At 31.2% G+C, this 17,067-nt stretch overlaps 1 protein-coding gene across 7 annotated transcripts in view; it reads right to left on the bottom strand.

Annotated features, from left to right (window-relative positions):
* The window catches only part of KIAA0586 (KIAA0586 ortholog), a 149,902-nt gene that overhangs the window by 27,660 nt on the left and 105,175 nt on the right, over window positions 1–17,067 (bottom strand). For 6 of the 7 annotated variants that reach the window (XM_031952648.1, XM_031952650.1, XM_031952647.1 and 3 more), the window contains 4 exons: window positions 15,746–15,883; window positions 11,119–11,293; window positions 8,255–8,397; window positions 6,408–6,516 (listed from right to left, as the gene is read on the bottom strand). In XM_031952648.1, the coding sequence (XP_031808508.1) occupies window positions 6,408–6,516; window positions 8,255–8,397; window positions 11,119–11,293; window positions 15,746–15,883 (565 nt within the window). Of the gene's footprint in view, window positions 1–6,407; window positions 6,517–8,254; window positions 8,398–10,139; window positions 10,249–11,118; window positions 11,294–15,745; window positions 15,884–17,067 lie in introns of those variants that run through there. The other variant, XM_031952654.1, reaches the window with a different exon arrangement.

Below are 17,067 nucleotides of genomic sequence, written 5' to 3'. Positions count from 1 at the left end.
AGAAAAACAGATGGGGCATGGATATAGGTTCTGTTGTTTTGATGATTTTAGGAAAGGAAACAAAAGGGAAAGGAAAAAAATACACACTAGGGAAGAATGAGAAAGGGAGAAACTTACTGTTGCTACGACTGCAGTAATTCAAAAGAAAAACACAAAAATATGGAAAAGAGGATGAATAGAGGGAGAGGAAAACAGTCATCTCATGAATCTAATTCTTACCTGAACTGGATAAAGGAGGTTATTTTTTTTCTCCTCATTCCTGTTTCATTCAATAGGGAAATAGGCAGGAACAAGAGAAGGAGATATGGAGCGCTTGAGAGGGAGGGTAAAATTGGGGAGTGAACAGTCATGAACATAACTTCAGTTTCAGAGGGCAAATCATAAAGATGGAATTAAAAGGAGAGAAATTTTAAGAATAACTGATAAAGGCCAATGTGTGAGAAGACTAGAGGGGATGAAGAGGAAGATCTGTCTACAGCAATTATATATATTAGCAAATAATAGGATCAATACTAGTACCGATCCCTTTTCTTTTTTCATCACCTTCTTGTTCCTTGTATGAAGTGTGAAATCTTACCCAAGTAACAGATTCTCTAAAAGTTAAAATGAGATTAAAGAGAAATTAATGATTCCAAGACATAAAATATTAAAATGTCAAAAGATTTTTAAAACATAAGAAAATATAAGGATATAGATATTTTAAAAAGTGACCTAAGGAGAGATCAAGGAGACATTACTTAATAATAATTGGTCTACTTGAAATCAATGACCAAAGATGAGTCTGAATATCATATTTCAAAAAATCTATTAAGACTTTTAGAATAAGAAGCCAAAGTGAAAACAGAGAGAGTGTATGAATCACCTCCTAAGAAAAAGGAAAAAAATGAAAATGATAACTCCTAGAAATGTCAGTCCAGAGCTTTCAATAAAAGAAACTATTACAAGAAGCCAAAAAGAAAAAATTCAAGTACTAAGGAATAATCAAACAAGCTACAAAAGAACATGATATATGTTATTCCAAAACACAAAAGACGTAAGACCTGCAACTGAAAACTTACCCCAAAATACAAAGTTGGAAGGAAGAGGAAGAAAATGGAAACAGACCTTTAATGAAACAGGACTTTCTAAGCATTCCTGATAAAAAGATCAGAGTTTACCAGGATCTCTGAAATACAAACATGGAAATCGAGAGAAACATAAAATGAACTAGAAGAGTCTTTATAAGGATGAACGGTTACTTTCTAAAGAGTCCTTTCAGAACTCTAATGTTATCAAGAATCATAGAAGTTACCAAATGAGATAGAATGCCAGAGAATGGTTTTGTTAGGTTGTGATGATATTGAAAGAATAAAATGGACAGGAGGAGAAGATTCACTATGGAAAACAGCAGAGGAAAGACGAAGAACTTATCTCACAAAATCAGATACACATATAAGAGCGCGTGTGTGTGTGTGTGTATATGTGTGTGTGTTTGTGTGTGTGTGTGTGTGTGTGTGTAAGAAAAAGAAAGAGAGAGAGAAATGGGGGAAACATGCATCACTCAAACCATACTTTCATCTGAACTGGTAAAAATGAGGATAGAATACATCCATGGAGAGTTTGGCATAGAAACACATTCAACACAACAAGAACAGGAAGGAACAATAACAATTGGGAAATAAAAGAGAGGGTTTCAGAAAAGAATTGGGCAGAAGTAAAACAAATCCTAAACTTAAAGAAGGAATTATAAAGAGGGGATTATAAGGAAAGAAAGGGGAAATACTTATAATAAAGAAGGGACTAGATGCAAAGAAAGGAAAAAACATAAAACAATGTAATGAAAGGAAATATATAATTAGTTTTTATAACTGAATTAATGATATTAATTTCAAAATTTTTCTTTTCTTTTTTTTAAATTTTCAAAAGAAGGTTATGCTTAAGCTGAAGAAAATTCTACAAGGCAGAAATGAGGAAGAGATGCATGTCAGACATGAGGGATTACCAAATCAAAGGAACCACAGAGTGTACTATGTGAAGAACTTCAGGACATTAAGTTTGGCTCGCCTATTCATCCAGAAAGGTAGTTTGGGGTCAGGTTATGAATAGTTTTAAAGTCATAAAGAAAAATCAATATTTTAATCTAGAGATCTTTTATGCAAAGTTTTTAAATCCAGCTTGAGAATATACTATTGCTAGAGAATCATACCTAATAGAAAGGAATCTTGAATGAAGGCAAATGATGTTAATTCACTGCGGCAGATACAAAAGCTTAAGTCATTTAAATGAAATGTAATATTGAAGGAATAACTAAACTATATAAAATATTAAATGTCTATTTTTAAATACTTTGAAGTTCATTAATTATGAATTACATTCATTGAATTATAATTTCATGTTTACCTGTATGAACTTGGATATATCATATAACTTATCCAGGTCTCAATTTTCTCATCATGAAATGAAAGAGTTAGACTAGGTGAGGTGTTAAAAGTCCTTTTTAGCTCTAAATCTAAGATTCTCTAATCTTGGTCCAGTCACTTAATTTCCCCGAGACTCCATTTTATCATGAGAGGAGTGAAGTAGACAATGTTCAAAGTTCCTCCCAGAAATAAAGCTTTTGAAACAAATAAGATCTCCTAGAAACTAAAAGAATAGTTACTTACCATATTTTTTTTATCAAATATAAATTCAATGTTGCCAAAAAAAAAACCCAAAAACAAAAAAACCTGATTTATCTCAACTTTAAATTCACTAGTGCCATCTAGTGGTGAGAAGTTGAAAAAAGAATGTATTTCAAATTTTTGAAGAGCTTTAGTTATTAATTTATGTGGTACAAAAATAATTTAACTTGGCATAATATTTAAAATATTTAAATGTATTGACCACTTTAAGTCGTTAATATTTTTTTAAAATTGACTAAAAGAATATTCTGTGAGGGGAAGGAGCAACAATAATATCTCATTATAAATAAGGCCAGAATTAATGACTATTGTTTCAGTTTTATTAACCTGGCTGCTGATTAAGCTTTTTTATAGATTACTTTTAGAATTCCTTTTTCCACAGTTCTAAAACTGAGGATTTTGTTATGGTTTAATAAAAAGAAGGATGCTCCTCAGGCTCTCTGAAACAGAGACAAGTGCTAGGTCGGCTTCAGGGCTCACGGCTGGCTAGCTGTACTGTGTGACACTGAGAAAATCACTTACATTTTCTTGACTTTCCATTTCTTCTGCTACAAATTGTGGAGATGAGAATGTATATAAAAATATGTATAAATCTTATCATACTACATATAGGCTACCTATTATTACCAGTGGTATGACTTTGGAAAAGTCATTAGAAAAGATTGTCAGGAAATGAAAGTGCTACATGAAGCAAATGACAATTTCATACATGCTCCCATTCCAACCACACTCCTCTAGTAGCTATATCCTATATATGGTTTTCCACCTATCATGGAGGCTGACCTGCAAGCTTAGAATGCACTTTCTCTTCAAGTGACATTCCTCTTAATGGAGGGAAGGAAAAATGAGATGCAAAGTAGTGACCAAACTTATTGGTACTTTAATAAACCTTCTATAATATAAGTCCATTCGTTTTTTCAGTAAAAGTAAATTTCAATTAAAAATTAACAAAATCAAGTCAATGATTTCACTACAACTGACAGTAAATGCAGTCCAATGGATATATAGAATGGCATAAGGCCAAATTTGAGTCCAACATATCCTAAATTTCAACAAAGATATAATTCACAACTATGACATTAACTTGATGTAGGTTCATGACACAGGAACCTACTATTTGCTGCATTTTTGAGTATAAAACATACTAATTCCAACATTTTTGGTGTGAAAGTTAAAAGATTTATAATGTCTAGTTTAGTTCTTAATATCATTCACTTTGGTAAACTTCAACTTTTAAAAAACTTAAACAGCCACATTATAACCAATTGAAATGTTCAATAATTAAATTTAAATCTTTTAAACTTTTATTATCTCAAGTTTTTTTTTTTTAAGTAAAATAAAATCTATTTATGCTCAGTAAATATATAACCAGTTTGAAGAAAAGTTCATAGGAATAGCTGAAACTACTACAAAGACAAGTAAAACAGTTTAAGATAGGACTGAGGAAGAGTCTGGGCCCATGTCCTCCTTAGGGAGTTCCCAGGGAAGAATTCCTTCTATTAAGGGACCTTCTCTGCAGTTCAACATAAGAATCTTAGGCTACCTAAAAAACTCAGTTGGTAGGGTAAGAATTTTACCAAAGAAAGTTAGAATCAAAAATAATCTTAAAGCCTCATCTGACAGAAAGAGTTTATGTTTTGGCAATGAGTGAATAAAGAATTCTTCTTTATCAAATTTTACTGCCATTTGCAACATCTTTTGTGAAAAATAGGATTTCCTATTGATCTTGAATAGTAGCTGAAAAAAAGAAAGTAAGTAGTAATATCACTGAAAGTATGCTTTTAGAAACTTCACATTTTAAAAGTTCATCTATAATAATAATGCAATTATTTTACAAATGTCTGTTACATATCTTTATTGTATGTTAACAATCTGTGTGTTGTTCCAAAAGATACACTAAATTCTTCATTTTATATGAATTAAACATGAGCTAAAAAATATTATTTCTATAGATTGTTTTGCAAAAAGGGTAGGAGAAAGTGCAAAAATGTTTTTATATGAAACGCTGTGCTGCCACATCAAAGTTTAGAAACTACCATCTTTCAATAAATTTATTCTTATCTCTTTAGTTCAGGGCTTTGTAACTTAGGATCTATAAACTTTTTTTTTTAATTAAAGTTGATAAATTAATTTCAATATAATTGGCTTCCTTTCTAAATGTATATATTTAATTTTATGTATTTTAAAACATTATGCTAAGAAGGAACCCATAGGTATCACTATATCGTTAAAAGAAGTTCTGTGACATCAAAAAGAATCCCTTGTCTAGTTTCTAACTCACTGCCACTCAGAAATGATGAATTATCTTCTTGAAATATATTTTTTGTAATTAATTTTCTGTATTTGAACGTGCATAATCGTTTCATCCAATAAAACATAATTTCCTTGAGTGAAGACCCTTTTGCTTTGGTCTTTAAATCCCCACTGTCTAGTACAATACTTGCTATATAGCAGACTTATTGAAGGAAGGAATATGATTCACTGCTAGTACCAATAAAGAATGTAAACAGAAAGAAAATATATCAAGATATAATAAGATATAGAAACAAGCATAAAGGTGATATAAACACAAAGGTTTTACATTGTTAAATAACAGTCACAGCCACTTAGAAATTGTAAGGTAGCTAGAATGTTACAAAGGGAACTCTGTATGCACTTAAAACTCGATAAATACTTAAAACTGATCCAAGGGTTGGAGGAATTGTAGAAAAATTAATGGTAAAGCTGAAATAATCCTTCAGAAAATTTATATAACAAAAGAAGGGTATTTACACTTCCAAGAGATTTAATATCTTATCATGTTTAGTTTTTATCCGTGGTTATTAACATATAGGAAATGTTACTATAATGAAATGGCTCATCTACATAGTGTACTTTATGTTTTTGGCAATATTTTTAGGTCTATTAAGTTATCCATTTCTAACAAAAACACTATCAGGTAGATGGAATAAATATTAATAGTCTCATTTTACAGATAAGAAAATTGAAGCACAAAGGTTAAGTGATTTGATCAAAGTCAAACAAATGATTAATGGCAGAGAAGTGACTTATGACCTTACAATTTCTGATTCTTGACACACATACTATACTATACTATGCTATCTACAAAAAAAAAAGGAAAACCAATCATAACAGCAATAGGTCAACCTTACTTTTTCCTCTCCACTGGAATGTAAACAAAGTCACAAGGGCAAAAAGCTCTTTATCTATACATATATACACACAAACATATATATAGCTATACACAAATATATGTTATGTCCGTGTTTATGTACACACACACATAGAAACAGATTCCTAAATTTTATACTGTTGACTTTTATTCAGCTCACCATCCACTAAAATCACAATATTCTTGTCATAAGAAATGTCCTTCCACATTCCATTCATTCAATAGTTGTACCAATGAATTCCTGAACACAAATATAAAACCTTATTTTTATCTTCAATAAATTTCATTGTATTAGGAATGACCACCATGACCTAATCAAACTGACAAAAAGGACATATCTTATATGGCTATTTGCACAATTAAGACGAAAAAAACTCCAGTTATAATGTATACTAGTAAGTTAATTTTAGAAATATACAATTAACTACATCATATTCTTTATTTCCAAGAATGAAGAAATATTTTACAACCAAGACTAAGACACCATAAAATACAAACCTAAAATGGCAAAACATGTTCACTTAACCAGAGCTGATATTGGATTATTACAGAGATGACTGAAAAATATGGTTTACCTCGGAGATGTGAAAATGAAGTTTCTGACTTATTCTTTACACGTATTACACGGGCTTGTACTGGCTTGCGATCAACTGGTTGAACTTCCTGCTGTGGTTTCTCCTTCTCCTAAATTTTTTAAAAAACAATACTGCTGTTTCACATTGATTTCTAAAAATGCTGCTTCAATTAAAAATTATGCAATCATTTGGTCATTTATTAGCACTTTCAACACGTAATGAGCAAAAAAAGAGAAGGAATTGAATTCTATTCATTAGATATGATATGCATAATACAGAGGGAAAAATATAAATGACTGGAGTGAAAGTTTTGAGGATCATTTCTAGATTTCATTGGTACACTAAATATACCTTTCTACTGTTACTATTCAAATTTGCATTTGTATGTATTATATGCCAAAACCATCATTTAAATACAATAAGTACCTAATCATTTATTATGATTATGTACATCCGCTTTTTCATTTCCTGTAATACAAATTTCCCCTACACACTATCTCCTAAACCTAGATCCATTTTTACAATTCAAACCTATTTTCCAGAATAACCTTCTCTTTAGGAATCTCCCTACCCAGCATCTGAAACTGACAGCAGCCATAATTCCTTCCCCAGAATTTTGTAAGGTCAAAGAGAATTTAAGGCACACACTCAGATATATACCCATTCCACAATTGCATGTACCTCTCTGTTGAATAGCTACTATGCAGAATACTAAGACCAATTTTAGAGCAAAATTCCTTTAACCTCTACTGAATTTTAATCCTCCAAAATAACTGTCAGATGGTTGAAAGATAGTCAAGTTTGATTCATGACTAAAGCACTTTAATTTTGAAATTACTTTCTTTCTATTTCTGGAAGTTTTATGTGAGTCAAATATCAAGATGTATCAGAAAATGAGCCCTATCTGCTCCCGCTTCAGTGTGGGAATGCTCCTGAAAGAAGATATGCCCTTCACTGGCCCTACTTAAATAACTCAACATATAGCCACAGAATGATCTGTTGGTGAGCTTCTCTCTTATATTTTTCTTTTCTCTCCTTCAAGGGAAGATTCACTGTCTTAGTTTTAGAACATGTTACCATGTAAAAGGAAATAACCTCGCCCAAAGGAAATCTGGTTAGAGAAGGAGAATTGTTTATTACTGAGCTGCATTTGGCAGTTTAGACATTGTTACTACATGTTCATCACAATGAGTATTCTAACAAACATGGAAACCAACAAAAGCCCAAGAGGTACAACTTCTTCTCTAACCTTCCTTTGGTATGACTCTTAGAAGATAATATAACCCTTTGCTCATAATAAACATTTAAACTTTTTGAATGAACTCACAAAATAATATCCTGCACAAACAAACATTTTCATCATGCAAAAATGATAAATTTAAAAGACTGACATCACTGAAGATAATTCTGGTTCTTTCAAAAGAAGCTTTTGTAACACAATGATTAACTATGAAAGACTTTGTTCTTTTCAGTGATCAAAGGCAATTCCAATAAACTTTGGGTAGAAAATGCCATCTGTATCCAGAAAGAGAACTATGGAAATTGAATGTAAATCAACACATGTTATGTTTTGCTTTTTTTTTTCTGTTTTTTTCTCTCTCCTGTGGTTTTTTTCTCATTTATTCTGATTTTTCTCTCTCAATATGTTTCATAAAGAAATGTATATTTTAAAAATTAATAAACATGTATAAGCAGAAAATAAATAAATGTTTGGAAAAAAAAAAAACTTTTGTTACAACAAAAAGAATTATCATTATTATTGCTATAGATGCCCTTTCTTATGACCTAATTCTTAGTTTAAGTTTTTCTTCCAAACAAATTAATTCTAAAAGCTATTTTTCAGGTACCTGAGCAAGATCTGCATGTGTATCTGCCAACGTAATTTCATTTACTTGTGCTGTTTGAAGAGGAAGATTTGAAATCTGTTGCAAATCTAGTTCCCCCAAACTCATTGGGCCATGACTGGCACATGAATTTTCATGAATTTCTCCTAGAATTATAAATACACAGACAAACATTTTAAGCAAATTATGAAAAAAATTACTACCAAAAAGAATAATCTATTTGACTATGTGTATTTTTTTGCACATAAGATTTAAATACCCACTTTTAAAAACATATTTAAAAAACCAATACACAGAATATAAATAACATATGGTCAAAGATGACAAAAATCACAAGCAAGATTCTCATGAATTAGTAGGTCCCCAATTCTTGTTCTCCTTTTTTAAATCATTGCAATAAAGTCAACAGACTAACATTCTTTGCATGTTATCTTCAAAAGCACATGGCAGACAATTTGTTAAAATTGATTTGAAAAATTATTATTCTTTGATTTGTCTTCAAAGCTCCCACTCATCTTTTTCTTACCCAGATTGAACCTCATTTAGATTCTAAATACCATATGTAAAGAGGAATGAATGACATCAGAAACAAACCGAGTTAAATAAAACCCTATAGCATTTCATAAATTACACACCACTTCAAGACATATTAGCTCATTGACATGTGCTTCACAACTATCCTGTGAGGTAAGCAAAACAGTTATCATTTCCCTTTTTTCAGATAAGGAAACTAAGTCTGAATATTAGTGATTTAAAAATCAGAGTTCAACCTAACTTTTAGTACAAGTTTCTTTTAACATAATACGTAGTCTCTCATATTTTAATACCTCTCAGTATTTTAGGGGCTAGAACTATTTAGTATAACAATGAATTATTTCCTTTTCCATTTAGCAAATCTACGAATACCTTATTTTAATCAACATAAGTTACTGAAAGGTAATAAAGCAAATCACAATCACTACACTGGCAAAGATTAAAAAAAGATGGAAACACAAATTTCAAAGAGAATGAAGGAAAATAAGCACATTAATATATGAGTGATAGACCTGTAAACTGGTCTGACTATTCCAGAGAGCAATTTGAAATTTCCCAAAGTCACCCTATTATCTGACTCAGAGATATCACTTACTAAGCCTATATCCTCAAGAAGATCAGACTCACATATACAATAACATTTAAGCAGTTCTTTTCATAGTGCTAAAGAACAAGAAACTATGGAGATTGGGGAAATGGGTAAACAAATTATGGTACATGATAAAGTGTAATAGAACATGAATGACTGCATTGAAAGAAATTATAAAAGGAACCAACAACTTTAGTTCAAAGAAGCCTGGGAAAAACAGAATAAACTGATTAAGTAAAACCAGGAGAACAATACACTAACAACAATAATGTAAAAACAAATAACTCTGAAACACTTAAAAATTCTGATCATAACAATAATCAACCACAATGCTGGAGGGCTAATGATGAAATGTGGTAGTCACATCCTGAAATGGCCTCAAGATGCAGATTAAAATATACATTTTCAAATATGGCTAATGTGTGAATATGTTTTGCTTAACTACAAATATATTATAAAGATTCGGGTTTTTTTTTTCTTTTTTCTAATTAGGGAAGGTAAGAGATAGGCAAAGAGAAAAGGACACCAGGATAAGATAGCCAAAATTTTTTTAAAAATAAGAGTCGTTGAGGCAACTTTAAAAAAATGCATACAAAATAACAGCAAGAAGACCAGAAAGAATCCCATGAAAGCAAAAGTTTTGAAAATTATTGGCTGAGGTGTGGCTAGATATTGCAGTGGATAGAGCACCAGCTCTGAAGTCAGGAGGACCTGAGTTCAAATTTAACCTCAGACACTTAACACTTCCAAGCTGTGTGAACCTGGGCAAGTCACTTAATTCCAATTGCCTCTCACCTGAAATAAATAATTAGAGAAGCAAACTGTATGTAAAAGCGCTGCAGAGTTTCATGAATAATCTTCTTTTTCCATATTACTGTGGACAAAGAGTGAAAGGGAGAGGGAGAAAGGAAAAGGAGAAAAAGTGCGAACATCATTAGGGATATGTATACTGAAAAGATCCTATTATAAAAATTAAAAACCCAGGTCCTCTGACTCAAAATCCAGGGCTTTCTCCATTCTATCATGCTCCAGTAGCTCCTATTCCTATTAGGAATAAACATAAGCTCCTTTGTCTTAACATTCCTCACAATCAGATACCATACTACCTTTCCAGTCTTACAACATATTACTCCCTTTCCCCTACTCTATAATCCTTACTCTCCATTACATAATTCTTCCTACATGACACTCCATCTTCCATATTTGTGTCTTTGCACTAAGTGATCCCTAGGACTCAAAAGTATTTCCTCCTTACTTCCATCTCCCAGAATCAGTTTTCCTCCAAGATAATAATTCATGTATCACCTTTTGCATGAAACCTTTCCTAGTCCATATATAGCTGCTAGTGCTTAACTAAGGATATTCTGAATTTACTTTGTGTGTTCTGCATATATCTACACAGAAGCATGTTATCTCCATGAAGTAAAACTACAAGTTCCTGGGGGACAAATGCCTTATCATTTTAATTTGATATCTTCAATACGTAACATAACATGAGACACATAGTAGGTATTTAGTATTCATGAACTAATTGACCAAACAGGCTTTATCAGAGAATAATTCTAGTTGGGAGTTTGAGAATATTTGTTTTTTAAAATACTTTTGACTGTAATATAATTATATCCATGTAATCTTCCATATTATAGAATTATAACCTCAAATCCCAAAAGTACAGTTATAAAAAATTTTTTTCTGTCCTACTTTCCTAAGAGACACTTTCAAAAAAGAATATTTTCCTGATTACCTGTAGTTTTGTCAAAATGCTTTGGTAATGGCCCATGATAAGTCTTTCGCTCTAAACACTCTGTAGAAACAGGAATAGATTGGGCCATGTACTGTCTCATGAAGATATTCTCTTTTGCTGCGGGAAATCTAGGTCTTTGTCCTTCACTAAGTTCATCTGTACTATTTTCAGATTCCTATTAAAAAAAAAGACATATTAGGCAAACCATATCATCAAAATTAAATTTAAAAATTAGAAAACATATACTGAGGTACCTAGACACATTATGATAGACTCAGAGAGCATAACATCATTTTTAATTACTTTTAGAAATTTTAGTAATTATTAAACCAAGCAATCATACAAAAAAATAGATTAATTTAGAAAACTGTCATTTTGGAATATATCTACCTAGTAAAAAATGGCTTTTTGCAACTAACTTGTTTTTGTAGCTTAGTCTTTGCAAGTTAAATAGAATCTATATTTCTTCATCAAATTTTCCAATCAAATATTCAATAAAGAAGCATTTATTAAGCTTCTACTTACTCTGTGCTAAGTGCTAAGGACACCAAGACAAAAATAAAACCATTACTTTTCTCAATGAGCACACTAGAATCTAGGAGATATCATGATGCGTAAGTATATACAAAATAAATACAAGGTCATTTCAAAGCCAGAGACTGGCACTAGCTAAACTTTTTTTTTTTTTTTAATTTAATAGCCTTTTATTTACAGGTTATATGCATGAGTAACTTTACAGCATTAACAATTGCCAAACCTCTTGTTCCAATTTTTCACCTCTTGCCCCCCCACCCCCTCCCCTAGATGGCAGGATGACCAGTAGATGTTAAATACATTAAAATATAAATTAGATACACAACAAGTATACATGACCAAAACGTTATTTTGCTGTACAAAAAGAATCAGACTTTGAAATATTGTACAATTAGCTTGTGAAGGAAATCAAAAATGCAGGTGGGCATAAATATAGGGATTGGGAATTTAATGTAATGGTTTTTAGTCATCTCCCAGAGTTCTTTCTCTGGGCGTAGCTGGTTCAGTTCATTACTGCTCCATTGGAGATGATTTGGTTGATCTCGTTACTAGATAAACTTTAAAGGAAACTAGGAATTCTAAGATGCAGAGTGCATTTCTGCACTCTGAAGTACACTCTAGGACAGCCTGTGCAAAGGAACAGATATAGGAGAAAGAATGTCATGTGAGAGAAATAGGAAGATGACAATTTGGGACCAATGCCTAAGGCTAAAAAAGTAGATTGGAACTAAGTTGTGAAGGGCTTCAAATGTCAACAAAGGAGTTTGTATTTGAACACAGAAGTAACAGGGGGCTCTTGGAATATGCTCAATAGGACAGTAATATGGTCAGTCTTTTGCTTTAGTGATGGTCAGACATCACTTTGGCAATTGGGGTTGTTCTAGTTTTCTTCTACTTCTCAGCCTTTAATGTGATCAGTTAGCTTTGGATCCACATCAACTATTAACAAAGACCATTTACTTCTTGTTTGATAAATCAATCAATTATATTTTGATAAAGAGGAATCTTGTTCCTCCATCACTTTTATTCCCCCTCGATGTTCAATGCTCTAATATGTATTAAAAGGTGTTATTATCTAAAAGATATTAATGTAAGTGCACAGGAATAGAAGGTTTCAATAACTCAAACTGTTTATGTTTTAGTTTAAATGTTTTATATATAGCTTTTTCAAATACACTTAGGTTGTATGGCACCTCTCTATATAATTTAAAATATTCGATTAATTATAGGCAGTGTAATAAGAGTGGATAGAGCCAGGTTCAAAATCAAGAAGACCCACTTCTGATGGTTATGTGATTAAAAATAAGTCACTTAGTCTCTTGGTGAACTAGGAAGTTCTCCAAGACTATAAATTGCATTTGCTGATTTGCATTGACAAAGGTTTTTTTTTTTTTTTTTTTTTAGGGAGTTAACCTACAAATAAATTACAGGTCTCTATGTGTATATACATATGTAAGCATATGTATATACATCTAATTCTTTTATTTTTTATGTATATATACAAACATATATGAAAGAGAAAGAGGAAGACAGAGACAGAGAGAATATGAGTGAGAATATAGGAGTTACTTTTTCTTTAAAACTCTGATAGATCTGTAAAACTGTCTGGAACTGGAGCCAATGTGAAATGCAGCCTACTTCTTGTCATTGCTCCACTTAAAGTTGTCCTGGTAGTTCATAATCTAATATTTCTAAAAGCACAGTAATTATTAATAATTTTCAAGTTGGTTTTTGCTATTCTGAGTTTCTCTTCATTATTTCCAACTTTGGGAATTGGAATTATTCAACTATGATTGGATTTGATAAATATTTTATCAATTTTGTTTTTTTCTTGAAAATCATTTCAAATTAAAATTCTATCAAATTCAAATTAAAGTCTATCATTATTTTTCATATTTAAAAGAAAACAACAATCTTGACTATTAGGCATTTTCTAGTTAACTTTCTGCTTTGTTTTCTGTTTTTAAAATGGAAACTTGATTTTTTTCTCTTTTGCTTATTGATGCAGATATTCAGAACCTCTACATTTATCCCCGAGTATTGCATTAGTCATTTACCATATATTTTCACATATGAAGTCTGGATATGGATAGTTGTTGTTTTTGCTATGACCTATCATTTTTATAATTTCCTCTTTCAACCTGGTATTGTTTAGTAAGCCTTTTTTTTTTTTTTTTTTTTTGCTGCCACATATACCTTTTGTTTATTGAGAAATTATTTAACACTAATTTTATTACACTGATAAGAGAAGGCATAGAGGCTATAAAAAGTGTAACACACTCAAGCTACATCAGCCAAGAAACATTCACAGATGATTCTGGCAGGAAAAGAACAACTAGACACAAAGTGAAATAAACTGGCAAATATAACTAAAATGACCTACATTCACAGCAGCAATAGCAACAACATAGGACCAATCACATTTAGATTCAAAAATCCAATTCTTGATATGAAATTCAAAAAAATAGGATTGACACCAAACATAACAAAGTTAGGAAGAACAACTAGACTAGCCTGAGAACACAATGAGGAAATAAGTACAAAGGTGTAAAATGTTGACCACCTCACAAGACATCTCAGGGAAGATAATCAATTACAGGAAAACTCAAAAAACATATTAATAATTGAAAAAAAAAAAGCAATTAATAGGGCATTATAATTACCTACCCAGAAATCTACTTTACCATGTTTTTTAAAATCTTTATAATAGTGAATTACATATGTATTGAGGATATCTTTGATGAAAAGAAAGATAGGTTTTTTACAAATAATTTTCTACAACTGATCCTATCTTTATATAATTGACTAAACTATGCAAAATGCAAAATCTCACTGAGTTTACTGTTTATTGAGAACAGAAAAAATACATGACTCAGTAGAGCAGCAAACATTCAGAAAATTCAATGAAGTATTTTTATATATGTAAATATTACAATTTTTTAATAAATTCTATAGAAATAACTATTCAACAATGCTCTGATTATTAATAAAAGCATAAAACAGGGAGATGTATATTTCTTCCCAGTGCTTATCACTATAATGGAGCAAGTGTGGTAAGGTGAGAAAATAGTAAGGTTGGTAAGGTAATAGGATATCTTCACAGATCTAATTTGGTGCTAGAAGTCTCTTATTGACTCAGAGATCACTGATAGTCCATCACTGCAAGAATCTAAGGCAATACTAAATGACTATTTGTCAGGGATGTTGCAGGGAAAACTCTCAGTTATGTAATAAAGCTGGATGGTCTGAGATGTTTTCCAACTCCTGAAATCCAATGTTAGGTAAGGTTCTTTGGTTCCAAACAAGCCAAAGTAAATGTGTTACCGGTCAGAACTTGAAACAAGGTGCTAAGAGAGTGGAATTGATAGAGACAATAGTTATCTAATTCAGCAGGGTGCTTAACAGTTCTCTAGTTCAGTACATGTACTTAGTACTTACTATAGTTTCACAAGATTCACACCTTTGATAAGAGAGCATATATAAGCTAGGACCCCTGGCCAGGATTCAGTGAGGGAGATTCAGAAGCCAGAGAAGGAAGGCAGGAACTCAAGCTCTTGGAACCAAGGCCAGAATGAAAGGCTCTCCAGAAAGCTGTCCAGCCCCAGGAAGAAGATAATAAAGGATCTGGACTATAAGAAAGCTAACTGGGCCGCAGGAAAGGAGACAAGCCTTGGAAAGAGACAATAAAGGATTTGGACTTTAATCCCTGGCTGCACTTGTGGTGATTACTTAACTGAAATGAAGGCTGCTCCCAGAGAACCCCAAGAAAACCCCAACAAGAGAAGATTACATTTTAGAGAATATTAGAATATTACATAAATGAGAAGAGCTCTGGATCAAAAGACTAACCAAGTCATTAACTAAAATAAAATAAATCACTTAATCTGTATGTGCCTCAATTTCCTCATCCCTAATGTGGGTGTCAGTCAGAGTTAAGTCTCTTTTCATCTTTAGGATTCGGATTCCAAGTGTTTAGTTAAAAGTTTGAGATTATTATAATTTCTGGATAAATTGAGATGTCATTTTATTTTATAATTAAAATCTGGAGTACTGCGAGTTTATTTCTAAGAATGAAATGAATGCTAAAAATTACCTCGGAATGGTAGACTACTTGCTGTGAATCTAATGATCCATGGTTTAATTTAGCAAGAAGTGAGAGAAATATATCTTGGTGATATTCTTTATGAGGTCTTTTCATCATCACCTGTCCTTCACTAGGAGAATCATCTTCCTAAGAGAAGAGAAGCACAAAGAGGGGGATTATCATAACTTAAAGATATTTATGTTTATTCCTACTTACTTTCATATATGATTAATAATTTTCACATTATACATCAAATTAAAAAGTTCTAGTTGAACTTTAATTTCGATTTAATTAGCCAAAAAGCATTAAATACTATGTTCCAGGCACTATGCCTGGGAATACAAAGAATTAAATAAGTTCTATTCACAAGGAGCTTACCTTCCAAAAGGGAAGACAATAAAGACATATATATAAGTATGTAAAGAATAATTATAAAGGAAATAAATACAAAGTTATTAAATTCAGGGTTGTTTGGGAGGGAGGGTACAAGTATTTGAAAAAAATACATTTGGTTTCAAATCAAATTAATAACAAAAATTGACTGGATTTTATTCACACTGGAGACAATAACAAAATTATAGTCACATCTCCAGTTATAAGAGTTTGAATGAAATATATGCTCTTTACAAATTATGTTCAATGCAGTGATCTTACCTTCCATGTAACAGAGAAAAGGGGCATAACAAAATTAAATGTATTAATCCAATTTTTAATATAGTGTCTCTTTCAAAACATAAAACAGCACTAAGACCCAGAGGACTCCATATATATATAGATAGATAGATAGATAGATAGATATCACGTAAGCAAATAAAGATGTGATTTTTTTTTTTTGCTTAATAGATATATTTAGTGAAAGTGGTCTACAATTCTTTTTACAATAAAAAAAAGTGAAAAATGCTATTACTGTTCTATAAATTGATAGTTAAAAACTGCAAAATCTAAGTATTTTATATTACTACATATGGAAAGGCAAATAATATTCACAGAATTTATTTCAGTAATTCACGCTTTCAAATATTTCTTATTGATAGTACAATAGTAATAAAAGATTGTTTCACTGCCTTATCACTTACTTTTTATATGTATTTTTTCTTCCTTCATTATCCAAAATATTCATCACTATGTAATATTTCTAACTACAGATACAGATACTAAAAAACAATCAATTATATCTTGAGGAATGCTCTTGGTTAAACCATATAAGAGATATATTATTTAAATATTTATTTTTTATTTATTATATTTATCATATATGTGAAATGACTATTTTTCTATTATACTAGAGTTTAAAATTTCATTTCTTAATGTGCTTTGAGATTACTTAATTT

This window comes from Sarcophilus harrisii, chromosome 2 (assembly GCF_902635505.1).
Source record: "Sarcophilus harrisii chromosome 2, mSarHar1.11, whole genome shotgun sequence".
Classification (NCBI taxonomy): Eukaryota; Metazoa; Chordata; class Mammalia; order Dasyuromorphia; family Dasyuridae; genus Sarcophilus; species Sarcophilus harrisii.
The sequence above is the reverse complement of the archived record's forward strand: the minus strand, read 5'-3'. Positions and strand labels throughout refer to the sequence as shown.